Genomic DNA, 27,982 nt, shown 5'->3' with positions numbered 1-27,982 from the left:
AATTAATGTCTGGATTTCTCAGTAATCTGATAGTGTTAAACCAAACGTTTTAGCTTCCTTCAGACCTATAGATATAATATGAATGGTGAAAATGTAGTTCTTCTGTTTGTTCCAACACAGAGCAATGGGATTGCTTTAGTGCTGGGAACTTCTTTCCTTGTGAAAACAAACAAATCATAAGGAATAGGTTTTCTTTGGAAAATACACTGTGTACCAAAAAAGCACCTCTACAAAAAGTGCTTTTAAGGTGAGACTAAATAACTTAAGGAATATTCACCATATGTACTTACCACCTGGTGGCAGAGTATTTAAAAGGTGCCATCATCACTCCTTCTCTGGACCAATAAGAAGAAACTGACTTTTTGTGCTTATGGAAAAGAAAGAATTTTTTTCAGAAATACCTCTATCAAACTTAAGTTCATTTTCACACTGAATAAAATACTGACCTAATTCACTCAATATGATATAATAAATATAGGCTTCTCCTTCATGTTAGTAATACTGGATTTTTCTCCTTAGTAAGACATGTTTCATTCTATATCATCAAGCACATCTGCTTAAATCCCACTCATTACAAGCTTTCACTTTTTCCCAATAGACTTTCAATCTGCTTTTACATTTAGAATCACAGACCATCATTGATTATTCCATTATTAGACAGCTAGTATCTGGTGAAACAGTTCAAGTAGGAAAAGGACCCTTCTGTTTAGCCAGTTCTCGGTACTCCTGCAAGAGTATAACTGGAGCAAGTAAGTGTGAGATGCCCACACCAAAGGATGGGATGTGGTTTACTGGACAAATTTTTGGGGAGGGGGATAAACTAGGTGATTTGAGGTCAACTGCCATTTCTTTTATATCACTTGGTGTTCACTCAGACAAAAGACTAGAAAAATAAAGACACTTTTTTTTTTATTGCAAGTCCCACTTCTCTGGGTTTCTTTTACATGGACAGGGTGTTCATTCTGATAGTTCACAATTTTTATCTTTGTTTTTGTTCTTCCTTAATCAGCCTACACAGCCTCAGGCACATCTCAAGCCAATCGATATGTGGGACTAAGCCCAAGAGACCCATCCTTCCTACATCAGCAACAGGTGGGCAAGTTTCACCCAGGTGTGACGGTGTAGCACGCTTTCGCATTGGTGCTCTCTCCATGCTGCCTCTGATCTGGACTCAGAATGGGGCTCCCGGGGCTTCTGGGAAAGAAACTGATCATTACATTTTCCAGAATATTTTCTCATTTATCTTTTGTTTCTTGCCTCTCTAAACAGGGTTTCTCAAATTGGCTCAAGACCTTTTCCATCTCTGTGGCCTGTATCGATAACATCCATGAGTAACAGAGTCTTGGCCAGGATATTTTTCTCCATCTTATTGGCTATTGAGAACTTACTAGCCTTTAGCTTCCCAAGACAAAAACTGAAAACTGATCTAAAAGCCCATCAGAGGAGAAGCAGTACACAATTTGTGTTTTTGAGCTCTTTCATATTTTCCAGATGTTTTACTCCTCATTTTGGACTTTCAGTCCAAGAGGATGAGTTATGAAGCTAAAATCTTGGGCGACACATCATTCCTGTTTTAATAGGTTTAAATTGGTTTACTGATTTCAGATGTGATAAAACACTTTTTTTTGTTCTGCTTTCTTACATCATTTATGTTTCAAGTAGCATTTTAAATTTCACATCTCATTAATGCTGTAAATTTAATGCAAATGAAGTGTTTACCCAAACTGTGAAAATATACAGCCAGGATTAATGGTGGCTTATAAACAAATTAGCCACAGTCAAAGGCATGGAACATACCAATACAGAAATCCCACGATTCTAGTTACAGGATGACAGAAATAATTCCAAACGCTTTCAAATTTAAATATATTTTATGGTGCATATGTTTGCTGCTCTCAAGTTCTGATAGCAGAGCAGTTTGAAATTAACTGTGCAAGATATTAAATAGGGGAAAATAGGCCATCATGAATAAGAAGGAGCTGTGTAAACTTGCTCTTCATTCATAAACTATATATGCCTATGTCTGTGTTTTTACATAGCAGGTACTCCTGCCTGCTGCTTTTGTTCTGGACCTGCCCACCTGGCTGGTGCCTGTTGTATCTCTCTTAGCTGTGCTTCGTGCCAAATTCCCAAGTCCTGCCCAGTTGTAGACCAAGGTAGCAGACTGCATGTATCAAAGGTCACCCCATGCAGAGTTCAGAGAAAATCATAAAGATAATAGCTTATTCAAGATACTTGACGTTGCGCCAGATTTTTAAAAAGCAATACAAAAGAGTGAGAACTAACTGAAAACATCTGTACACAGTTACGAAAATACCAAATAATAATTAGTGGCTTTGCCAGCCATTGGCTTATCAACATAATTCTCTGGAATGCTACTTTTTCACCTCTAAAATTGCTATAATATGAAATGTGTTATAATTACTATAATATGATTCTATTTGACAAATGTATATGTTCACTGTGTTTTTTAAAAACATATGTAAGATTTATAGTTTTAGAGACTTGTTCTTTTAAAAATCATTCCACATATTTTCAGAAATATTTTTATCATGGGGTTTGCATTACTCTTTATGACACATCTCTACTTTCCAGTTAATTTTTAATTCAGAGAAACACTCCTCCATTATTTAAACCTTTGCCCCAAACACATTTAGATTATGCCCAGTTCCACGTATTTAGAAGTAGTCTTCCCATCCCCCTGTGCTAACCTATGGCAACTTTAATTTTTTGTTTTGTTTTGTTTATTCCTTATGACTAACATTAGAGGCTCAGGAAATTATCAGTAAAGTTCATCATGTAGAAGTTACTTCTTTCACATGTCCAAGGGTAAATCAAGAAAACTTAGCAAGCATTAGAAAAGTGTGAGTCTTAATATAGATGGAGTTCTGAGCACATTTTAATTGAAACAAATATATATATATGAGTTCTGGAAGTACAAACTTTTCTTATCAAAGACCACCACTTCTTAGTTAAGTGGGCAATGTCAAATGAAGACCTCTTACAATATAAATAAGATTTGTTTGGTCGAATGCGGTTGATATTTATGGACTATACAATGCATATTGAGCCTTGGAAGAAAAAAGCTGTAGAAGCTTTACAGCTAAAAATGTAATGTTCAATTCTATTGAGAATTGGTATTTACCAAGCAGACAGATAATTTGCCCTATATATAACAGAAGACTTAGTGCTACTTTTTGAAATGAAGAAGCTCAATGTGCCACATTTATACTGAGCCATATTTTTGAGGCATGCAGAAGATGCAAGTACATGCATCTCATACTATACATGAATATTATTGAAGGTTCCAGTTAAAAGATTATTTTATGCCTTTAAATTTTAAAAGAACCACTGAGCTAAAGTTTTAGGCTTAACTATCCAGGAACAGAGGGACAGAAATAGTTTAAGTGACTTCAGTGGAGTAAAGGTTATGCTTTCCCACAGCAGAAATGAGATTGATTTACTGTGTCCTTTCATTACTTTACAAAGATTTAAAAGAGACCACTCTTGTAACAGCAGGTTCTAAATGCATTTGGTTTAAAGCACTCAGTGATGAATGAAAAGAAAAATCAAGGGGTACATGAAATAAAGGTAATCAATCATTTTATATTAGCTAGGAGAAATTCAAAATTAGAAAGGCAATGGATTTAGTCTGAGAGAGTTCTTTTAAACATTCCCCATAGCCTTTAATATACATGACCCCTTAAGAATAAATATTGTCACCAGGTACATTCTTCAGTTTATTGGCGGCTGCTTTATAAAGATTTATCCTTTTAGGTTATGAAAAGTATTGATGTGCACTGTGCAGTGCTATTTTTTCTCAGAAAAGAACTTTAATATACCCTACATAAATTAGGGTTAACGATAAATTTAAAATTGTTGAATAATTCTGACTATCTTATAAATAATCTTTCCAGAAGATGACAATAAAGCAGACCCTTCAATATAGTCATTTCTAATACACGAGGACACTGTCCTTCTTCTTTTGAGATGGCAAAAATTAAAATTAACCCTATACTCCACTTGTAAGAGTAATACATCCATATTGGCAAATTTGAATACTAAAAGTGCATGCTGTTATGTTAACTTGGCACACATACAGCTGTTATTAGTAAGTATACATCTCCATGGTCCTTATAATAGTTATTACTGATTATTATTGGTCACTGACTTGAAATTCTGACACAAGAATTTCACCTGGTCACTGAAAATATGATACCTCCTTTGAATCTAAAAAAGAAAAAAAAACCCATAATCATGAAGAATAATTCAAAAAGATTCACCTAAACCAGTTGATAACTTGCCATTAAAAACAGTCCTAATTGGTCCTAATAATCAGCTCATACTGGCTGATCAGGACTTGAAATTTTTCCTTTGGCCCCTAACGCAGTCTTATGTGTTGTGTAGTTCAAGGTCTGGAACTAGACTGTCTGTGCAGGATGACTGGCTTAGTTAATGCGTTCACTATTGGCTTGGGGAGTTCTTAAAAGCAGACATCAGCTGGAGCTCCATTCTTCTTTAACTTTTCTATTGGAAGGTGGTGTGGTGGCTTGAGGAACTCCTGGTCCTGCTTTGGCAAGCTAAACTCTGTAGTCTCTCCTGATCAGTGTCTTTCTGTGATTCAGAACTTTTTCAGAAGTGTCAAGGACCTCCTCTCTGACTTAACCTCACAGAAGTTTAGCAAAATGCAGTGTTTTCATTTCCTCGTACTGTGTGCGCAAACTGCACATTCACTGTGACAGGCAAGGAGGAACCCACATATCCTAAGTTTTGTCTCTAAGAAAATGGAAACTCTATTGCAGAGTGTTGGATGTTATTCAGAAAATAACAAATTATTTTAGAATCCAGTCTACCGATTTTAGTGTAAATGGTGAATAGGAGACAACTTACTTGAATTAGGACCAGTTCCTTATCTGGTCAACCTCACAATGAATTTGTTAAATTGCAGGCCTTCTTTCTTTGCTCTCATAGACAGTTGCGTGATCCAAGAGGCTCCAGTTAACTTGATTTTCACTCTTATACTTGAGCATAAGGTTATCATAAAAAATAAATCTTTACTATTATACATCAGTACAACATATAAAAAGATCCTATTGCAAGTTGGAAATAAAAATTTGTAGCTAAGAAGCATCTTGTTTGGAAATAAAAGATTACTATCTGACCCAGCTATTAAAAGGCATATTAACTTTTGATATGGATTTGAGATTTTGATAAAATAAATGGGAGGTCACTTTTGCCTTTCCAAAGGGAGATGACAAAGTCAAGTAAGCTCTGGTTTTTAAGATGTAAGACTTATTTTCATAATCTCTCAAAATTATAATCTCCTGATGATATATAGTACTTATTATTAGAGCTAATGAATGAATCTCCTGATCAACTCCGGTCCTTGCATTATGTACACAATTGCATGGATTTTATTGGTGCTTGAGCTTCAGCATGTTACATCTCTTGCATGACTACTTAATGCTTTTATTTCAACTTCATCTACTGGGCTACCTCACATCAAAATATTTTCAATACTTCTCTTGATAAACAATTGTGAAACTAGAATTTGGAGGTATACTTTTCATTAACGCTGGACATTCTGTTACACCAAATGGCCTTCCTAAGAATTTGCCTCTGTAGGAATTTTTTTTTAATTAAGATATTAATTGAAATTTCTTTACAAAGTTTGTCCTCGCAAATGGCAAAGCCAAAGCTAGGTACTGTGAGGCCACCGAAAGGTAGCCTTTTATTAGAGGCAAGTGGTTGAGAGGACACAAGTGGACTATCAACAAACTTTTCAATAAAGTCAGGAAGCAGGCTATCAACACTTGGGCTGTTCTTATTGTGTCTGTTATCATAATTGACAGCTTGACGTAAAACCCTATCACATGACTTCTGGGTAGGTATGTAAATGGATAAGAGGTCACTCTTCACATATGCTAGCTGGAAAGGAAACACATTTAAAGGAAGTTTCAGTCAAAATAACGGCTATGCAAATGTCTAGCTTTTTGGCTAGTTCTTCAGTTTAGTTCTTCAGTTTTAAACAAACCTCCCCCTGGTCTGTTTTATCATTCATTTATTTACTCACTTACATAGAGTAGTTATCAAATGCTAATAACCAGATAAACCATTCTAATTAATGTAAAAATAAAATTATGTTTACTGTAACCTCAAATTTCAATCAACAAAATCACAAAGGGAAAAATTTTCTTCTCTGAATATATTTACTTTAAAAGATCTAAGTTGAATCAGGGAAGTAGAGGAAATTCTGAAGGTTATAATTACAACCATCTTAGCCTAAAATATTCTTGGGCTGCACATGAAGGACAGAATAGAAAAAGAGGAGCAATATGCAAACTATCTCAGGGGAGAACCAGGGATTAGGAATTTGGAAGTTTGGTTTTAGTGTTGACACAAACAGAGCATGTCTGACTTTGGTCAAGTCCCTAAACTTTGCTGTCCTGTATCCTTATCTTGGAAAGGAAAATGTAGAGGTTGTACTACACAATCTCTGTGTTCCCGTGAAACCTTAAATTTTACGAGTTAAAGTAGTCTCCATCTATAAAAACCTTTCATTTCCTAATACTTATCATCATGATCAGTTATGTTTACTTCACTTGTGGGCTATGCATCTCCATTTAACGTAATTCTACTGTACTTAATTTAAATATCAAGAAGCATGGGTTTCAGAAATTGACAATAGAAGTAATTTTAAGGTACCAGATCTTGAATATCCTTTTTTTATGTGTTATATGTCTTACATCTAACAGTTTCATTATGAACATTTTACTTGTTCAGTAAGGCCTTATGCATTCAGAGGCCATTTTATTTGCTCCATCGTGAGTAATTAATCATAGCAATAAAATAAAATTCTACTGATCTAAGAGTTAGAGGAGAGTTTGGATATAGGAGTGTTAATCTTTTTAAGCACCCCTGCAAAAGGACCTCTACCCCTCAAAAATCTGTTTCCTTGAGGCTATCTGGAGAAATGAAAAAAAAACCTAAGAGATTGTAACATACCTTTAAAGCTATTCCCTTGAGGGTCACTGTAAACTTAAAAAAAAAAAAAGTGAGAAGGTAAATTTGCCTGTGTTGATTATTCTGTTTACAGTTTAATAGTTTATTGGTTCAACTGAGAGCTGTTGTCATCATGAGGGACTGTTAGTAAGTACATCGGCCTGTTTGCTGAGTCTAGCAAAATAGAACATTTTGCTTACCTTTTTTCCTTTGTTCCCAAAGCTAAGTGCTAAACATTTAACAAAAGCTCCTATTAGTAACAATGGAGGGCCCTCATTTGAATAAACAAAACCTTAATTTGGAAATCACAAGCAATATTGATTTTTTATGGCTGTCAGCTGTCTACAGGACTATGTGAGTGTAGTGTAGGAAAGGATAATGACCCAAATCTTAGGTATTTTCCTTTATGTAGATTTTTTTTTTTACCTTATGTAGATTTTTGAGAGAAACTGTTTGGACCCATCCTCGTAGGCAAGGAACAACCTTCTCATTCCAGAGACTTTATAGAACATATGCAGTGAAAACTTTACCTTCACTTCTTTCTTAGTTGTTTGGACTATTTCAACTTTAACCCTTTACTCATAGCTTTTTGGGAGGAGAATCTTACTTCCTTACTTCACTTTCTGCTTGCTTTTGGAATTCTGGGCATAATTGTTTTAATATAAATTTTACCTTAATTTTCTAGACAGTCTAATTTCATATTGGTAGATGCATATAAATTAATTAAAATTATTCACGTTGAGTGTGCATTTCAATAAGGATATGCATATGCTCAGGTCTCTCAAAGACTATTGTTACAAAAATAAGAATTGCTGTCCATCTCCATACAAAGACACAACTTTAAAGGATTAAATTTCTAAAACGAATCAGTACCTGGTATTTTAAGTCTGTTTACTGTTGGAGTAAGCAAGTAATTTCCTAATTATTGAGGGAAAATGCTTGGAAACACCATTACAGAATGACTAAGCTTAGGTACCACTTAAAATTAAGGTCTCAAAATTTAATTAAAAAAGAATTGATAGCTAATAACACTGACTCACAGGAGAGAAACCGAAGCATCGTCATACTAACCTCAAATAACATTATCACCTATTTTTTCTTTTAAAGATTTTATTTATTTATTCATGAGAGATATAGAGAGGCAGAGACCAGGCAGAGACCAGGCAGAGGGAGGAGAAACAGGCTTCATGCAGGGAGCCCTATGTGGGACTGGATCCTGGGACTCCAGGACTCTGGGATCATGCTCAACCCCTAAGCCACCCAGGTGTCCCTCTCATATTATTTTAAATTTATTTAGAGCATAATGTAAAAAGTTTTTGTCATTGAAAATACTGACATGCTAATACTAAGAACATTTAACATGCCCCCAAAAGAATCTTTACCTGGTATTAACCTTTTATCACCTAGCATCTTTTCAAAATTTGCTGAGTCAGAACTATCTCTGTCAAACAGAGTCTTCGTAAGGGATCTTTTTAGGTATAATGTCATGGAAATCTTCAGTAAAGAAATGATTTCTATTTTAATTATTTGTTTCCCTTACCACATCATCACTTTATCAGAAAGTTTATTAATTCAAAGACGACTTATGGAAAAGGTTAATTAATATACATTAAGAAAAAAAAAACCAAAACCTGAAGAGGAAGGCTTTTGCTTAAGTGATTTGGCTTAAGTCATTTATAACATATAAGCATGTAGGAACATGTCTCCTCAGAAATTTTTGGAAATGTTGATAAATGCCACCCCATAATCTAAATAGCTAAGTAAATATAATTTATATTTTTTGTCTTCAGTAACAGAGAAGAAATTAATTCAACACTAATTAAATTATTTCTAACTTACTACATTCAGTGATCATTTTGTATGTATTTCATCATATTTTCTGTTTGGAAGAAAACATGCCTATTTATCTTAAGTATGGATGAAAGTGAATATTCAGCTATAGTCAGGTTTAATCCCCTTGGGACTACTCTTAGGAAAGAAAAGCCCCAAAATATATTGATTTTAAATGTTACATATGTGGCCAACATTTTAACCCATCTGACATCTTTGACATCTTTTAGGATATGATAAACAAATAAATAACAAAACATGAGCAATGCGAACAACAAAAAAACTAAGCAGTTTACAAATGCTTCCTTCTAAGGAGAAACATAGTGTTCTGTAATTGTTTGTGAGACAAGTCAGTTAGTGAGTAATATTTAGATTCACCTGGCTTTGTGAAAGCATCTTTTTCCAAGACTTCTCCAATTTAAGCTGAGAGCCCCACAGAAACTAACCTGAAGTTAGCAGAATTATCATGAGCTGTGCCTGAATAGACACCTCCATTCTTGAGAATTTTTAATTAACTGAAAAGTAGGATTTTTATTGATTAGAGCAGAATCAATAAGTGGTCCCTAAGGTCATCTTTACACAAGGTCAAACTTTTTAAAACTGTTTTTAGATTATTTTCATAGTGCAGCTTTAAAGAAATGTTTTTTAAAATAGACAATTGGTACTTTTGCTGTAAAAAAAAAACAAGTTCAGATTGTCCCATCACATTGCTCTACTGATTAGATGATCCATGTGGAGAACTTGAAAAAAATCTTGCCATAAAGTTTGTTATCTGTTCAGTTTTAAAACTAAGCAAGTATACATTTTCTCCATCATGCAAATATGATGGTCCATTTTAAGAATATTTTTTCATTCCAATTTAGTCTTTTTACTGGCTTATGGTTTCTTTATGAATACATTCTGAGAAGGATCTACGTATCTATCAATCTATCTGGCCATCTATCCATCTACCTTAAGGGAATTTTTTCAGTTCTTTAGAAAATTACTTTCAACCAGAATACCAACATAATGAAAACACATGTCTTAGAAATTTTAGATGGTATTTTTAGAGACTCGTAGATCTGTAGAAAGGTCTGCAAAGGGATTATTCTAAAACTCTAGAATCACTATTACTTAGAATGTGTTGAAACTCATTGGTCTAACAGGAAAAGTAAAGGTTCTTAGTAGCCAATTTTTTTTTTTTTTAGCCATAGCATTATCAGAAAGGATTACAATAACTTATCATCAGTTTAAAGGCACTTTGGCTGCAATCATCATCTTGTAGAAATCCCCACTGAGAAGCCGCAAACAAGGTCCAGTGGATTGCTGGAAATCATCTTTTCAGTGCGAGATGCAGTTAATTTACAGCATGACTATCTAACGATTAAAAACCATGACCTTCTAGTGGGGGTTCCCCCCCCCAGAGTCAGATAAGTTTACTTTCTTAAGCATAAAAATAAGCAATATATCTTTTCAATAAATCTGCTAGCACTGTAGGGCAGCTGTGAGCCAAACAGAACTGGATAGGGTTACTCGAACCCTCTTCCGAAGGGCAGAGCTGATGATTCCGAGATCTGGGAAGAATTTGTTTCAGCTTGTACTCAGTGCATTCTTCGCTCTATTCAGATGTGGTAAAGTATTTTAAATGCCTTTACTCTGAGTTTAAAATAAAAGTAGAAAATTCTTATCAACTCTTTCTAAATAGTGCCTTTTTGGCTAAAACAAAATTAGGAAACATCCAAAATGGAGTGCCTTGATGCTTCTAAACATAAGCTAGGGAGAACGTATAGGTGGGGCCTTTACTCCTCTAAACTGCATGTCTCCTGTGTTTTGCAAACTGCATGCTAAAAGTTATTGATTATTTTACTCAGTGCAGATGATTTGGTATGTTGCATAAAAAAAGCTTTTTTGATTTTCTTCCTAAAATATATCTCTCTATTGAATATTAACGTTTGCTTTTATTTCAGCTCAATTTGTACTCTAATAATGGCTAATTGTGATGTTCTAAGCACTCGTTTCTCTTGTATGCTTTAATTAATAGAGAAGCATATTGCAGTAAAAAAAAGAGTCTAGGAAGTTTTGCTTTTGCAAAATAAGGTTTTCTTTTGCTTTTTTTTTTCTTTAAGTTGCCTCTTGGGAAAGTAAGGTTAATGCCATGTACAATACTAGTTTGCATGTGTTCATTTAAATACTAAAAACTGTAGTACTGCTCGATCCATATCTGACTGCTAGGTTTCAATTGACAGCTGAGGATTTGTGACTGGACCATGAATCAAAACGGCAGGCATTTATACCCCAGTACCAGTGAGGATACATTGGGAATTACTTGGCAAAGGTAACATTTTAATTATTTCCAACCCTACACTTACACCTAAAAATTACATGAGCTATATAGTGTTTGTTTTTAACTAGCTTTACAGAAAATATATGTTAAAAATTCAGTTGTTTTGGCTATACCATCCCTCTTTCCCTCCCCTCCTCCTTTCTTTCTTATGTAAATGCAACTTCAAATTAATTTGGGACTATAGCATATGCTAATTGATCATTGAAATTTCTGAGTGCTGTCAAATGTTTTCAACAGTTTATAATTCGGGGGAGGGGGCGGGGAAAAGATTTGACACTTAGATCTTAGGAACTGAAAAATGAAATCGTAGTTCTAGGGGAGATTTTTCAGCTATTTGAGGTTTAATAAAGCATTGTTTTTTTGCATTATAGATCACTCTCATTTCAGCATTTTCTTCTACGGCTAACTTTGAATCATTTTACTATTCATTTATTCCCCTGTCAGAGGGGAAAAGCTAGAAGAAAAATTTGAAATTAGTCAATTTAACTGTTATTAGTGGCACTCATTAATTGTGGAGTCAGAAGATTGTTGAAATCAATAGCTAAAGAAGGAAATTGGTTTAAATAAAGTTTTAACCTCTGTTCATTTATATGAATCATTAAAGAACTGAATTTATTTGGTTGGCTGAGAAAATTATTCTAAATCTTCATTTTCAAATTAGTTTTGATATTGTCTCATGTATTGCTTTTGGAAAGTTAGTGCTAAGTCAGCTTTTGTATCATTTTAATAAAGAACAAATTGTGTCAAATTGACAAATTAAATCATTAGAATCCATGGTATAATCATATGTAATAAGAGGTAAAAATTTATAGAAAAGAGTGAGGTAATCCCAAAAGGAGTTCACCAAAAGTAGAGCCAACATAATTTTCCAACCCTGCTCCAACTGTAATGCCTGTGTTAAAAGCACATACTCCGATATCGGTTATAAATGTGCTGCCCATCACCAGTTTACTTGATAGAAACTGTTGAAGAGTAGAGTTTAAAAGAATTAAATTAACAAAATGTCCACTTTTACTCAGGTGAAAACCAAGAAAATTAGTTGGATTCCGTTTTATCAACTTCACGAATTTTTATTAATATGCTTCCTAAAATGAATATGATATGACTTTTCCTCTTTTTGAAGATTGGCATAACATCTACTTTAAAATGTATACCTTTTTACGTATTTTCATTTTTTTCTCAAGAAGTTTATATAATTCCTCCATTTGGAAATGTGTAATATATGCTTATAAAAAGAAAATAAGCACAATGAAAGCACCTTATTTAAATACTCTTACTAAGAATTTGAATTAAATTCAATAAAATAATTAAGTATTTTAAAATTTAATTAGTTTGGTAACACCGTGTTTGGATTTAATTTTATTAAACAGCTTCTTTATATTCCATGTTTTCTCTATCAGTTAGCAAAATGGACTGTGTCTGCATACATACCTTACTGTATTTATAAGAATTGCGAATCAGATGAAGTATACTCATATTTTTTAAATGTGGCCTATGGCTGTGTGATCTTCTGTATCTGGATTACTGATTGACATTTATTTATCTAAGTAGGATAGCACCTCTATAAAGAACATAAAGCCAAAAAAAGATATAAATTATTGGTGATTTGAAATATAACTACACCCAGTTGCTAGTGATTTTTTTAATCAAAAATTGATATCCCAGAAAGGGAAAAGGTGAGTGGACAGTGAATCACCACAGAATATATGGAACAGATATGATGACTAAACCCAGTTCTTAGGAGAGCATTGTTCCTGTTACAAAACCCCTCCTTGTTGAAAAATTGGTGTGGTAATCAACTTCAGATTAAAAGAAATCAGAAAGAAATTCAGAACTCTCGAAGATTATAACACTTTTTGATTAATAGGTAATGATATATAGAGTGGCTTTAATACTTCAAAAAGCTTTTAAAAGGGTAGCTTTTGAAAAAAAAAAAAGGTAGCTTTTGGTCTATTCCCTTTTTGTCATGATTCAGAAGGCTAACTGATAATGGCGGCTGTCACATTCATGCATTCAACAGGTATTTATTGAATCTCTGGGGTAGGCTGTCCCAAATGCTGGGTGACTGCTAACGGGTGCTCAGGGTTCTGAAAAATCAAAGCATCCTACAATTTACAATAAATATGCTCAAATAAGATAGCACTTTTGTTTTCTTTTTAATAGGCATAAGTAGAGTCCATATCTGATAATACAGATAGTCATGTCTGTGGCACAACATACATATTCATGACTTACTCATGGTTTATAGTTTGTGCTCTGTGGTTATTTATGAAACTTAATGTTTTCTTTTTCCTAGAAAGGATATTGAAAAAGGAAACCATAAACTTCTGTTGTACTAGTACTTTTAAGGCACACAACAGACATCCAGAGTCATCAGGGCACTGCTACAGCTTTAAAATTATCTGATTAAGTTGAAAGTATCTGAGAAATGTAGAGCCGTTCAACCAGAGAATTAAATAATCTGCCTTTGTCATAATGGAATAGAGAAACTATCAGGCTATTTTTGTGGTGGTTGTTGCTTTTTGTTTTTAACAAAAGGCAGTCCCTGGGGACTTGTAGTAAAAAAGGGCAAAGCAGAGAAGGTGTTTTGGTTTTGCTCTGTGTTTTGGCTTTGCTTTTGCTTTGTTTTATTTTGTTTTGATTGTTTGTTGCCATTCCTTTGTTAGTACAATCACTTGTCCACGGTGGCCTCCTTTTCTGCTTTATACCACCCCTCCTGCAGATGTGTTTCTGTGTCACATGCAGCACCTTTTACAGGCCTGCAAATGGCAATGCTGAGGAGAGCTGGGCAAGTGCAATCAAAGCTGGAAGATTTCCTCCCTCTTCCTCCCTCTCTGCCCCACGCCCACCTCCACGTAGAAACATTCCCTTAGGAACCAAAGCAGACTCCGTTGGAAAGTTTCCACAGACTTACTAGGTTGCAACCCTGAAGGTGTTTTGTTGTTTTGACCTTAGAATTTTGTGAGGAGTGTGTGTGTGTGTGTGTGTGTGTGTGTGTGTTTTGCTTGCACCTTGAAAATGTGAGTTTTTCTGTCTAACCCAAAGGTTACTGCAGTTAACCCAGAGTGAAATCCGTTGGCGAAGGGCTCATTTCTTGAGTCAGGAAGGGCTTAGCTCTGAGGACCCTAATAGGTGATGAGTTGCCTATGCTGTTCATAAGGGTACTGTTGTGTTTGTGCTTTGTCCTCTGATGTGGACAAATTACACTGTGGCATATGTGAATTATGTAGGTATAAACAAACATAGCAGTTAACTCCCTAACTGGCTTGCTTTCTTGAAACTATAGCCTGAACATGACTTGTACTATCAAGTATGAAAGAGCAATATAATTGAATGAAAAAGAAAGCCAAGGAACAATCCAAGAATAATATAAACATAAGTTATTTTAAAACATTGGAGGGAGTGCTTGATGCAAAAGAGAAACTGGATTTATTGTTTCATTCCCTCTTCTCTGCCTTCACCCCTTTCAAGAGAAGCAAAGCCACAAGTGAGTGGCTGTATGTGTCTGATGGCTTATATAAACATAGAAGAAGCCTTCAGATGGCTAAAATAAACACGCGCGTGTTACTGAAGGATGTGTTTACACAAACCATTTGCTCAGCCTCTAAAATAATGAATAAATGAAGATTTCACTGAAATAATTGGAAGGATTTTTGTGTCTCTGCTGATGCCATAATCGAGTGGCACCAGAGACTTTTATCAGGTACTTTGCAAAAATGTTACGTGTGTTAGCAGTTCCTTTCTCTGAGTTGAATACTTCATTCTGTAGTTACTTTACACGTGTTTTTGTAAGAAATTGTCGTTTATTACTGCAATTCTAGAGAGTTGCTTGATTTCCCAGGAGAAATTTAGCAGCCAGTAAAGATTATTTGGATCTGGTTGGTAGGAGGGGGAGGGCAAAAAGAATGGAATAGGAGCATTCATTTCATACATCGAACTCAATTTGCATAACACTGTCCTCAACCATTTACCATCTTCATTGCTTTGTCCATAAAGTGTTCTTTGTAAGATACATATCCTCAATGATACAAGAATGAAGATTTAAAAATAATCTTCAGTATCAGGTTCCAAACTATGTTTGTATGTAAGTATATGTGTGTGCATATATGATGTATGTGTACATGCATGCAGATGTGTATGTGTTGTGTGCATGTGTGTGTATACACACATACCTAGACATGGAGCACACATGGTAAGGACTGTGTATTTCCGGTCTGGTGGTAGTATTAAGAGTTAACTCTTATTTCAACATTATACTTAAGACCATCCCTACAAATTCACTAGGTTAGCATTTCCTGCTTTCAGTTTGTTATCTTGACACATAACTACAGCACAACAGCTGGGTTGTTCCTGGAGTTCCTGGGGGGAGCTTTATTCTCAGAGTGCTAAATTTCCTTTTCAGCTGTCAGCTCTAAAGTGTGTTCAAAATGTTCAACTTTTTACACACCATTCTGGGCCCCTAGCACCACTCTGGGACTATGATAGAAATGCTGATAAGGTAGACGAATAGAAGAATCTGGTTTGAAGAGAAGAATTTCAGAAGCCAAAAATGCACATGTCCATTGTTTGGTAATGGGGTTACTGACTAGTGTTGTTTTTTGTATTTGACTATACCTTCTAAAGGAGTTCCTCCATTCTCATCAAATATTATTTGCACCTGTTATGAAATTTAAAAAAAGTTACCATTCTTGAAAACAGCCTTGATATGGTGTTCGCTCACACACAATGTCAGTGATCTGGCTGTTGAAAAATACTTTGGGATTCGCTGTAGTTTTGTCTAACTTTCTCCATTTATAAAGAAAGATTTGCACAACACAACATTTCCTTTTTATCTAGGAAACTCTTCAGAACACTTCCTAAGAAATTAATTGTATTCCAGCCAGACTTGCATGCTGCCATCCCACAGGAAATGGGTCAGCAATCCATTAAGATGCCATTAGATAATCTAATTTGGAACTTAATCTCTAAATTAACCATGCTCCATACTTGAAGCATACTTGAGAGAAAGAAAAAAGTTTACGTTTGAATCGATAGGGGAGCCGAAGCGTGAAGAAGGCTGTTTGTTTTTTCTGTAGCTGTGGTCACGTCTCAAGCCGTCTGGTAACCAGGAGAAACCAGACATGATGTAATTCCAGATTGAACTTGAACTTCAGGGACTTAGGATAGGGGAACAATGGACCATAGGAATCAATAATGTCCATTTTCCACATGATTATGTTTGGAGCTTTAAGTTAACCTTTATGGGAGAAGCAGCAGGATCTGCAGTGTGACCAAAATGAGATGATCCAGAGACAAGATGTTAGAGGAAAGAAAACAACTTTTTCCGTGATATTTTCTGAGCAGCACTGCAGATTCCAGCAGGATGAGAAAAGTTCCCGCTCTGCAGTAAACCGGTGGCCTGTTCAGAGCACTCTTTGTTCGCTTAGGTAGGACAAACTTAATCTTATGTTTCCTGTCAGATGATTTTTGGCTGTACTACAGGAGAGGGAGGAGCATGATTCATAAAACTCCCAAATGTAAACCTTGCTGGTTAACCCTTTGCCATGAAAGAGGCACATTAAACACCTACTTTATTGGAAGACGTTTTACGTAAAGTGCCATATTTACATATGCGTTACTTCCGAGGGGAGTCAGCAGCCAGCAGCAGCCAACGCCCCTTCTATTAACTGACCTTTTGCATTTTCCTGTTTGCAGTGCTGTTAGTAGGTATGTCGTGGATTTGTGGCCGTATTTACACAGATAACAAAGCAGATGAGTGAGTAAATGTACTAATAAACCTAAGAAAAATGAAAAGGCAAAAAGCCCGTTTGAGTTCAAGAAATTGAAGAACACAAATTTGAATAACCGCCAGCTGTCGAAAGTTAAAATTATTCTCTCCTTTGTTAATTTTCGTTTTACACGAAGGAAGGTTTTTTTGTTTTTGTCTTTGTTTTTGTTTTTGTTTTTTTGCACATCTGATTCTTTCTGCACATGTATTAGCCGGCACGATATAAAAATGTATTCAGTTCCCTAATCATTTGTGATTTTATGGTTTGGAATTCTGCTACAAGTTCTCTTATTTAGAGGTGAAATTGTGAAATGAACACCGATTTTTGCTTTTAAATGAAAATCACTTAGGAAAGAATCGCTTTCTGCTTTTGTATAAAACTTACATTTCTTTTTAATTTAGTATGCCTTGGGTGATTTTCTCTAGTGAAAGGCAGTATTTGGGAGCACTATTTTTGTAGAGAATTTGGTCTGCTGTTGAAGACTCACATATGCTAATAAGGGGAGCAGTAGCACTTGTAACAATAGCATTGAAAGGAACCCAGGGATAGAGAGGAATACAGACTAGAGAAAGGATGGAAATCCACACGTAGGGTTCTCTGCTGTGGTACAGTCTGTGGGAGGAGATCAAATAGCTACCGTGAGCCTGATGATGCTATATTTTTTAACTGGCTGAAACCTCCCACGGGCACATAAGTCGTTACATATGTATGCATGTGTGTACTGTAATTTATTTACAATAAGCCATCTTTATAGTAATTCTGTATCTCTCATTTTCAGTTCTAAAACATGAAAAGTATCAAACATAATTTGAAAAAAAATCTACATAAGTTTGCCTATTTAAGGTAATTGTATTCTTCTGATGTCTAAAGTAAACATTTTAAGGAAATCCGTTTTTATTACTTTTAAGTATATAGGTTGCCTTGTTGAAGCGTCTTCTAGGATTTTGTAAGAGCTTTTTACTTAAAGAGTACAGTAATTACAATGAGCACATTTCATATTTAGCTGCAGTGGTCCATACACATAAGGGCTCTTCTTGCTCTGTGCTCTTCATTAAATAAAATATTTCACTGGCAGAAGTCATTATTTTACTTAGAAAATGCTAATACTCACACATGGTAAAGTTAACATTCAATCCAGCATGCTCCAATAACAAAACCCATCTGAAACAATTGAATACAAATTAATGAGCTTTGATGGCCTACCGTTTTGATATGTTATTTCCAAAATCGTTGGTCCCCGAGGAGTAGCAATAAAGGAGGCTATTTACCTACTTAGTTAAGAAACAAATACGTTTCTTTTTCATTACTATGAAGTGCTATTGCTTGCAGTTAGAATAATTCCATGAGCCACCTGCAGTTTATGATATTTGGTGTTTTCCAGAGAGCCCACAAGAGTACTTTACAGATCAGGTAAGAGCTGGCCAGGGAGCTTTCCGATACAGATTATTACAAATAGTAATAATCATTAGAAATCATCTTGTATGCAAATAGGATCATTCAGATAGCAATAATGATCCTTAAAAATGGAGGAAATAAGTAGAAGAAACCCAAGACCTGTGTAAAGCACTTTGCATATTTCACTTCTAGTTTAGCCTCATCTGAAGTGGAACTCAATAAGCCAATTATTGACATACAGCCACATCTGTACATACATAAACAAAGGCAAATACTGTAGTCAGCTAAAAAGAATCTGGAATTGGATAAATAAAATACAGTTATTTATGTTGAAATTTGGATTCAAGAGTTCTGCTTCTCGGGGAATTTCAGTGGACCTTAATTCATAGAATATCTTATATCATTTAAGGATGATATAAATTCATGTCCAGTGAGAAGTGTGAAGTGTGTTTCACAAAAGAGGGAGATGAGGTAAAGTGTAAGTGGGAAAGAATATAGATCCTAGAACCACGCTGCTAAAGTTCAAATCCTGGCTTCTGTAACTTAATAACACCGTGACTTGGGCAAGGCACTTCGCTGCCTAGCTCCATTTCCCTCATCTGTAAAATCAGAATAAAACTGGTACTTTTCTCATAGATTTACTGCAAGGATTGAACATTCATAAAACAGTACTGGGCAAATAATGCACATCATGTAAGTACTAGCAACAGTATATTTATTAAGTACCATTTTTAGTTCTAATAAATTAATGAATTATTAAGTATTCTTAATTAATTCATTAATTCTTTAATGAATTCTTAAAAAAATTCTTTTTTTTTTTTTTTTTCAAAGTAAGCTCTACACCTCATGTAGGGATTGAAATCATGACTCCAAGATTGAGAGTTCCATACTATACCCACCGAACCAGCCAGGTGCCCTCAACATGTAATAATTCTTAAACATATAGGAACTTAAATACCACCCATATGTTCCTTCAACTGAGCCAGCATGTTTTCCTAGGACACCATCTATAGCATTTGTATTATGTCGGAGTAAGCAGCCAGTCCAAATGCATACATACACAGTCCAAGACAGCATGGCTTTTCTAACTTAATTAATAATTAACCTGCCCTTGATTGGTTTTTCCAGGTAGATTTTAGCTATTAATAGGGGAAATTGTTTATTGTGCATTTTGGGAGAGATACTAATACCTGTGTGTTAATTATTGTACTCCTAATAAAATTAGGAGTATTTAGCTAAGGAAGTACAAAAAAACTTGTCTTCTTGGGGATATTTAAAACAGGTGCAAAGGAATGAAAGGTAAATCCTTTTTAAAGTAAGGTCTTGGTTTTACTTATTTTCCATGCTTTCTGGGCCATGGCTTATTTTTACTGCTATCTATAAGTAATGTAGCTACTAGTAGAGTTGAGGTATTCCTGACTATATAAAATTCTTCTTGCTCCATTCTGATAATATTTTTATTAAGCTTCTTGAAAGAGTACTTACTATCTTTGAGGTAAATATGGCAGTCTTATGATTAAATTAGTATGTGAAATCTGGATGGGTAATACTATTTTTCCACTAAAAAGTATTAGTGTGCTGGGATACTTTCACATTTTATAAAATGCTTGATAAATGGGTGACCCAACCCATTATCAGATAAACACAGACTAGTAATAAATGAATTTTGCCTATCTTCAAATAGCTCTTATTTCGAGATATAGTTGAAGTGAAGCTTTTGACTTTGGTTCCTTACTCAACTTATCACTCCATATATGTTTATTTGGCACTCTGTGGTTCTTGGGTGGTTACTGAGGTAAAAGCCAAGGGCTCAGTCCTTCTGGCTTAGAAGACACAGTCTTGCATAATTTTAGAAAGTACAACCATCAAATGTTGACCTGCCCAGAGCAATTTTCTCTCTTTCTTTCATTGAGTGGTATAGAGTCAATTTAGTACTTGTGGATGCAAAGGCTGACTACTTTATCCAATTTATCCAAGGATATGAGATATATAAGTAGTGTATCATTTTTACAAGGCACAATTGGGTATCTTTTTACCCTGTAATCCTCACCATAAGGTCACTCTAAACATATATAGGAACTTAAACTAGATTTGTTTAAGTTCTTAAACAACTTCAACTAGATTTGTTTTCAGAGGATGTATATTGGATTTCAGAGTTGCTTGATCACTCAGATCAACCACATATTCTGTGCACAAGTCTTCTGCACCTTTAGCTAGGTTATGATCCAGCTGTGTGGGGCATGGGAAATTCACTGTCTCCTGAAGCAGATACTGCCTTCAGAAACTCGATTCACAACTTTTTTCTAATGTAGGGTTGATGTCTGACCTCCCAGGGCAGCAGTATAACAGAGTTAAGTGGCCATGGGAATCAGAACTGATTCGTATCTGAGGTCTAGGTGGGTGACTTGGGGCAAGTTTAAACCTTAGTTTTCTCATTTGTGAAATGGGGATGATGGCCATTTCAAGAGTTCATTGAGAAAATCAAGTGAGATAGCATATGAAAAACACCCAGAATGGTTATTTTGCTCATAGTAGGGTCTCTGCATGATTGTCTTCTGGAAGTTTCTCGCTTTATGCTAATTCTTTCCACCTGAACTATACAGAACAAGTGTGAATTTCTTTCCAACTCAACTGTTGTGTCTTTCCTGTCTCCCTTCAGCTGTTCCTCAAATGACATGATTTGGTGAGTTTCTTCATCAAAGAAATGTCATAGCGTTTGTTTCTCTTGAAGAGTGATGGGTAGAAGCAACACAGTGCTTCAGAAGTAGTCTGATCAGGATAAAATGGGCCGTCACCTCCCATTAATGCATCTTAAGGTCAAAATAATTTGTTTCTTTGTTTCTTCCCTTTTTGGGGCAGTCATATCATGCATTTGGTGAGAATACTGTGAAAATATTATCCATGATATCAGACTACTTTTTAGAATTTTGACTTAACTCGTATCTGTTCTGTGTATAAGGAAATATCTCATTAAAACATGGAGAAGTCTTTAGGGTGAATTCTGCTTGTGTTAAGGTACAGTCAAAATCTCTTTTTTCCTTTTTTTGTGCCTGGTTTTTTAAAGTACTTTATATTCTTTTCCTTTTTTGATGGTATGACCTATATATATTTTCTAAAGATGTGCTTTCAAATTTTAGTCATGCTTATCTTCTGTTTGCCTAAAGAAAAGGTGATTTGGCAATGGAAAATGGAATGAAAACAAAATCTGTGCATGCTTGAAGATCTATTGCTGAAGTAGCTTAACTTAACCTTGAATATTTTAAGATCTTTCAATTATGTTCACACATCTCTTAATACATAGAGGCACAGATTATTGGATTGGACATGAAATAATTCTCATTCCATTATGAATTAAGACTATTAAACACTTTACATATAACTAGTCCGTATGTGGAGATAAATATGAATATGTGTGTTTATTTTACCCATACTGGTGATCAGCAGCATTAACTTATATAGAGGGAGTTAGATATGTAAAAAGCACTGTTACCTGAAAATTGAGGTATGCAATTTGAGGCATTCTCTTTTTGAGATGAAATGATCTAGGCTATTTTGTTTGATTAAACTTTTTTTTTACGTTGTTACCATAATCTTTGAATTTGTTTTACCAGATTTTTTTCAATGAGACTACCAAAAGGCTCTAAGAAATGTCTGTGCCTTATAGTTTTGAACCTAACATATAAATTGGCAATAAGAGACTTGTAAAATTCATATATGAGGTCTGCATAGTGTTAATGTTTGAGATTTATTTCCCCCCAAAGGTTCATAAACAGTATTGACAAATATATCGCACACACTGCCATTTTGACATGGTCATGATGTAGGATGGGAGGTTTGAAAAGTTTAAGTAAATATCTAAATTGAATTTGCTAGATATTCTGCAGCAAAAGTCCTACATCAATTTGTTTTTATTGAGCATTTTCCAAAGAGTAAGACATGTCTCTTTTTAGAACTGCATAAGAAAGCTATTGCAAAATAAACTCCAAATTCTTGTCTTTTCTGCCATCAGTTAGACATACTTCTCCATTTAAGGACTCACATCTATTTTCAATCATTAAGCTATACTTTATTTTCCTAAAGTATGCAATCTCTAAATGACTTTCTAGAGCTCATTTAATTTGGAACTTGCTTTTGCAAAGTGATTTACTTGCTGTTGACATTGTCTTTTACTGTCAAGGGTCATCAATTTGAGCTAGTCTTTGTTTTTCATACATGCTTCCCATTTCAGGTTAAGAATAATGGCTGTCTGTTTTTGTAATTCACTTTATTTGCTAAGAAATAATTAGCATTAGCTATAGCCAGACTCTACAATTGATAGGACAGTCATTTTCTCTATGGAGCTTACCTTTCAGCCGATAAGATAATCACAGCTGCAGGTGACTATGATATGAAGTAATAAATACTCTAATAGTACTGCGTAACAAAGTGCAGTGAAAGTATGGTTGAGGGGAAAATAGCTTTCATGATGTCTCATGTAACATTCTCTCCCAATCAATCATGCAAAGCACAGAAATGGAAGATGTGTGTGGGAAGAGAGAAATATGTGAAAATAATTAAGTCTCTTGGAAAAGGTTTCAGTAACAACTATTCTAATTCTTGAGAATTATGACTTTTAAACAGATAACAAGGACATATCTTTTTAGTTTGAATAATTCTTTGTTCGAACTCTTAATTATTCCTCAGTAGTTAATTTTTATTAATACCAAATGTCTCTTAATTTTAAGCTCAGAGATGCCTATTTTCTTTTTATAGGGGGCCAAATCGTAATGTATTTGTGCAAATGCGTGATGATTACAAACTCTACTTTTTAAAAATGTAGGATTGGGTGGGACTTGGAACACATAAGTGATTTGTTTGCTTATCCAGAAATTTATTGAACATCCACTCTGTGCTGGTACTATATTAAATGGAGAACAAAAGGAGATGGACTTGGCTATCATGGAGCTCATAGTCTAATCCTAAAACCTCTTGAGCATAGAAAATCATTGTGAAATTTTTCAGTTGAAGTATCAACTCAGAAATATGCCCTTAGACATCTACTAAAAAGACACGTTTTGTGTAGAGGTATCACCAGAGTAAAAAAAGATACACACACACACATCAGGTTCTTTTTTTTTAATCCAAGCTTTTTTTTTTTTAAACAAAATGGTTCCTTCAAGTTAATATCCCATAAAGGTTTTTGTATCTTTGATATTCATGTATGAAAAAATGAGGGTGTCTAGGTTGATATCTACAATAACAGTATCCATCTCACCTTTCAAAAGTAAAGGATACTGCCTTAAATTTAAAACATTGAAATGATGTCTCCAAGTCAGCCCATGCTAAACAGGGTATAGAATTGTCAGTTGGATGTGTTTTTGGCTTGTGATGATTTGCACAGCTGTTAATTAGCTGACTTTCATTCTGAGTTGAGTATTGATACAAACATGGTCTGATTAGAGATATCCCCCAAAATGTATGGTGTGTGAGGTTGTTTTGTGATCTATAGATCTCAGGTCATTTCCTTCCATATGATTACTTGTTTAATGAGCAATTATGCCAATAGCAACTAGAGAACTGTTCTTCAAGTTTCTTTAAACAGCCCAAACCCAACACAGGTGAAATGAGGGTTGGACGGGGCAGGAACCTCGTCTGCTTGCTCCCTGCAGCTCCCCTCCCACCTACCCCTCCCAGATCTTCAGACTGAGAGCAGCTTGGATGTGGTAACCTTCCATACTGATGGCGGTGATAGGGAGTGCCCAGGCATCTGGTGCCAGCATTTCAAATTACATATTATGTACTGACTTTCTTAAAATATGTGTATTTTCTTATTGTAAGGAAAAAGGAATATCTTTCATGACAGCTTTCAGGTGTATCCAATCAATAAGCAGGTAAAAAATTGAAACCCATCTTATCACTGAATTGCTTGTGAATTGAAAAGTAAAGCAAGATCAGAATATGACCGGCAAACCATGTTGGTACCATTGTGGATTTGCTGCTTTCCTTTTTTTCTTTCTTTCTTTTTTTTTCATCAAAGTAGATCAGATATTTTAGGAATACACTCCATCAGAGTTCAACAGTTGTGTGTAAGCCTGACTTGAGCTTTTCCTGCCTCACCATTAGTCTTACTTTCCATGAGAGAAATAGACCATGCAGTGTACCTACCTATAATAATCAGTTTAGCACACTGATCTCATATTAAACTGTAAAGTGGAAAGAAGTTATAGCAGTAATTTAATGCCTATGGAATTTATACTTCTAATATCGTTGTAGATTTTAACATTGTGTTTCTTCTTTTTCTCTTCCCTCCCTCCTGCTCCTCTCCTGTCAACAGTCCTGGTACCTGGGCTAGCTTGGTTCCTTTCCAAGTATCAAATAGGACACCCATCCTACCGGCAAATGTCCAAAATTACGGTTTGAACATAATTGGAGAACCTTTCCTTCAAGCAGAAACAAGCAACTGAGGGAAAATGAAATACAACAGTAGTTTAAGAAATCAAAAAAAAAAAAAAAAAAAAAAAAAAAGGAAAAGAGGAAGACCGGACAAAACAAAACAAAAGGGAGAAAGGAAAGCAACTGAAGAAAGAAGATATAGACCAGCAATTGCAGCACTTACAATCACTAATTCCCTTAAGGTTGAAACTGTAATGACATAAAAAGGGTCGATGATATTTCGCTGATGGTAGACGCAGCCCCTGCAACGTAGCCTTTGTTACATGAAGTCCGCTGGGAAATAGATGTTCTGTCTCTATGACAATATATTTTAACTGACTTTCTAGATGCCTTAATATTTGCATGATAAGCTAGTTTTATTGGTTTAGTATTCTTGTTGTTTACGCATGGAATCACTATTCCTGGTTATCTCACCAACGAAGGCTAGGAGGCGGCATCAGAGGTGCTGGGTGACAGAGCCATGAGCCAGCCATTTTATAAGCACTCTGATTTCTAAAAGTTAAAAAATATATATATAAAATCTCTGTAGCCTTTAGTTATCAGTACAGATTTATTAAATTTTGGCCCTTAACCCAGCCTTTTCCAGTGTGTAACCCAGTTTGAAACCTTAAAAAAAAAAAAAAAAAAAAAAAAAAAAGAGAAGAAAAAAAAGAAAAAAAGAAAAAAGAAAAAAAAAACAGTTTGAACACAAAGGCTCTATGGAAGAAATGCCTCTATGTAGGTGAAGTGTTATCTCTGCATGCAACAGTAAAAATTAATATAATATTTTCCCCACAAAAGAAACACTTAACAGAGGCAAGTGCAATTTATAAATTTATATCTAAAGGGGAATCATGATTATAAGTCCTTCAGCCCTTGGACTCTAAATTGAGGGGATTAAAAAGAATTTAAAATAATTTTGAACGAATTTATTTTCCCCTCAGTTTTTGAGGGCATTGAAAAGGCATTAAATCAAGACAAATCATGTGCTTGAGAAAAAAAAAATTAATGAAAACACAGCACTTATGTTGGTTTAGCTGCAGCCTCCTTGGAGGTAGAATTTATTTATTTAAAATTACTGGTTGCATCAAGAACCCATAGGGTGTACGTACAAAAGGTTCTATAAAATCTGCATCATAGAGACAAAGAGGCAGGCAAATCCATGTCACAAGGGTAAAGCTTACAGTTTACAAACTGGGAACGCCAGGGTGTAGGATATAAAAACGCACTCTTGAGAAAACAAATGTAATGAGGGTGCTGAAAACTTGCATGGTGCTTTCAGACATTAGCCTTGTTCAACAAATTTCTTGTATTGACAGATCTGTAGTGTGCATGGGCAGACACATTTTGCCTCTATGTCTCTTAAAATTTTAATTAAAAATACTCTTTCCAGTAATCCTAATTTGCACGAAGATATAATGTCCACATTACGTGCCTTGCCTTGAAATCTAAAAACAAAAAAAAAAAAACAAAAAAAACACAAAAAAGTGACATCACTACACTTGTTTTGCTGCATTTATTATCATTTTAAATCTTTACCATTTTTATGACAAAATATTTTGTACTCCAGACGAAGAAAAATGTGTGACATCATGGATTTTTTAGACAGTTATACCTTTATCTCACATTTATAAAGCATATCATGGCTGTGTATAGTTGCCGCTTAAAAATTGTAATCGACCAGCAATATTTTCAGTATTTTGGTGTTTTTTCTATTAACCTTTCATGTTTTTCATCTTCCAATTAATATTTGGGGGGGAGGGGTTTCAAATTTATACGAATTATGCAATACCAAGTTTTGCCTATGTAGGTAGTGCTTTTAGCTGTATTGGTTATTATAGGTAAGTACACAGATTTAAAAAAAAATAATGTATGCTTTTTTTTGTTTGTTTGTTTTAATTGACCAAAGTGGGTACTGCTATTTTTGCAGTGTGATGAGGTCCTTTGTGTACTGAGAGATGGACAGGGGATTTTTTTTAATATACATATATATATATTCTGGGGTGGGTGGGAGGATTTTTAACACTTTACAGTGTAGCTGTGAAGCAGTGCACCCTGAGACGGGCCTGGGCTGCAAAGCGACTGTTCTGTCTACTGTGACAAACTGCAACTTCCACAGGTTCCCCCCTCTCTAACTTCCCACCTGGGGTGCAAGCTGAACTCATTTCTGGTTTTCATAACAACAAAAATAGTAAGAAAGTGAACACAACAAATTCTCCTGGAGGCAGACTTGGCTTAAAACAAACTGTCTTATCTTTTTTTTTTAATTTTTAAATTTTTTTTTTTTTGTGGTGGTGGTGGTAGTTTTTTCTCAAAAGTTCCAGATCCACAGTGGAGAGTGAGCCTGTCTCATATTTGGCAAAAATATTGGTGGAACCATCCACCAAGTGGATGGTTCACACTTCGGGGGTTTAACACATTGAGCATATTTTTTCCTCCAAAATACATCATCCTGACTGGAGGGAGTGCTTCTGTATTCTTTCTCCACCATTTCTCTTCCCCCATTTATTCATTTCATTAATGGTAGCATATGATCTACCTGTGACTCACTACTTCAAATGGATTGCAGCGCACTTGGATTTTTTTTTTAATACATCCAGAGGATTGAACAGAGGGTTGCTGTATTAAATGTATTTGGACTTCTGGATTAAAATCAAAGTTCAATTTTTAAGGAACAAAAAAATAATAAATCTTGTTACGTTTTTATTTTACCTGCCCTTTTAAGCTGAGAACCAGAGCAGAAGGGAAATGTAGAATTTTCAGAAATTAATGTTCCTGTGGATGAATTAAGCCCCATTAGATGCTGATGGGATTTTTTAAGGGATGGTGCCTCAAATATATATTTGATTTAGTTTCCCCTGAGGGCTAGTGGGTGAGTGGAGGCTGGGTTTATTTTGCTCTTACACCCCTCCCCCCCACACCCACCCCCGATCCCATTGAGGGAATTCATTACTAGAAGGAAAATCTTTCAGAATTAGTGACACACGGAGGGCAGTCTCAAGGAGCCCCCTGACCCGCTTCCCCCAGGCCATGGCCTAATAAAATAAACTGTCCATTGTTCTCACAACGTATGATTTCATAACGAATACTTTAGAACAATGCATGTAGGTCTAGAATTGTATTTGATTAGCCCGTTCAGTCCGTTAGCACAGCAGGATCCTAGCCACGCAAGTTGATGAGTTAAGTCCACTCATTTCTGTGATACTTGCCCTAGTCCGAAACAGCTCATCTCAGCCAAGCTCTTCACGCATCT

The 27,982-nt window shown here is 35.2% G+C and overlaps 1 protein-coding gene across 9 annotated transcripts in view; it reads left to right on the top strand.

The window, feature by feature from the left end:
• The window catches only part of NFIB (nuclear factor I B), a 241,582-nt gene that overhangs the window by 210,271 nt on the left and 3,329 nt on the right, over positions 1 to 27,982 (top strand). For 4 of the 9 annotated variants that reach the window (XM_038552407.1, XM_038552408.1, XM_038552406.1 and 1 more), the window contains exons 10-12: positions 1,010 to 1,092; positions 11,058 to 11,146; positions 24,632 to 27,982. The exon at positions 24,632 to 27,982 is cut by the window's right edge and continues 3,329 nt beyond it. In XM_038552407.1, the coding sequence (XP_038408335.1) occupies positions 1,010 to 1,092; positions 11,058 to 11,146; positions 24,632 to 24,761 (302 nt within the window). In that variant the 3' untranslated portion in view covers positions 24,762 to 27,982. The remainder of the gene's footprint in view (positions 1 to 1,009; positions 1,093 to 11,057; positions 11,147 to 24,631) is intronic. The other 5 variants (XM_038552412.1, XM_038552410.1, XM_038552411.1 and 2 more) reach the window with 3 other exon arrangements.

Source organism: Canis lupus, chromosome 11 (assembly GCF_011100685.1).
Source record: "Canis lupus familiaris isolate Mischka breed German Shepherd chromosome 11, alternate assembly UU_Cfam_GSD_1.0, whole genome shotgun sequence".
Lineage (NCBI taxonomy): Eukaryota > Metazoa > Chordata > Mammalia > Carnivora > Canidae > Canis > Canis lupus.
The sequence above is the reverse complement of the archived record's forward strand: the minus strand, read 5'-3'. Positions and strand labels throughout refer to the sequence as shown.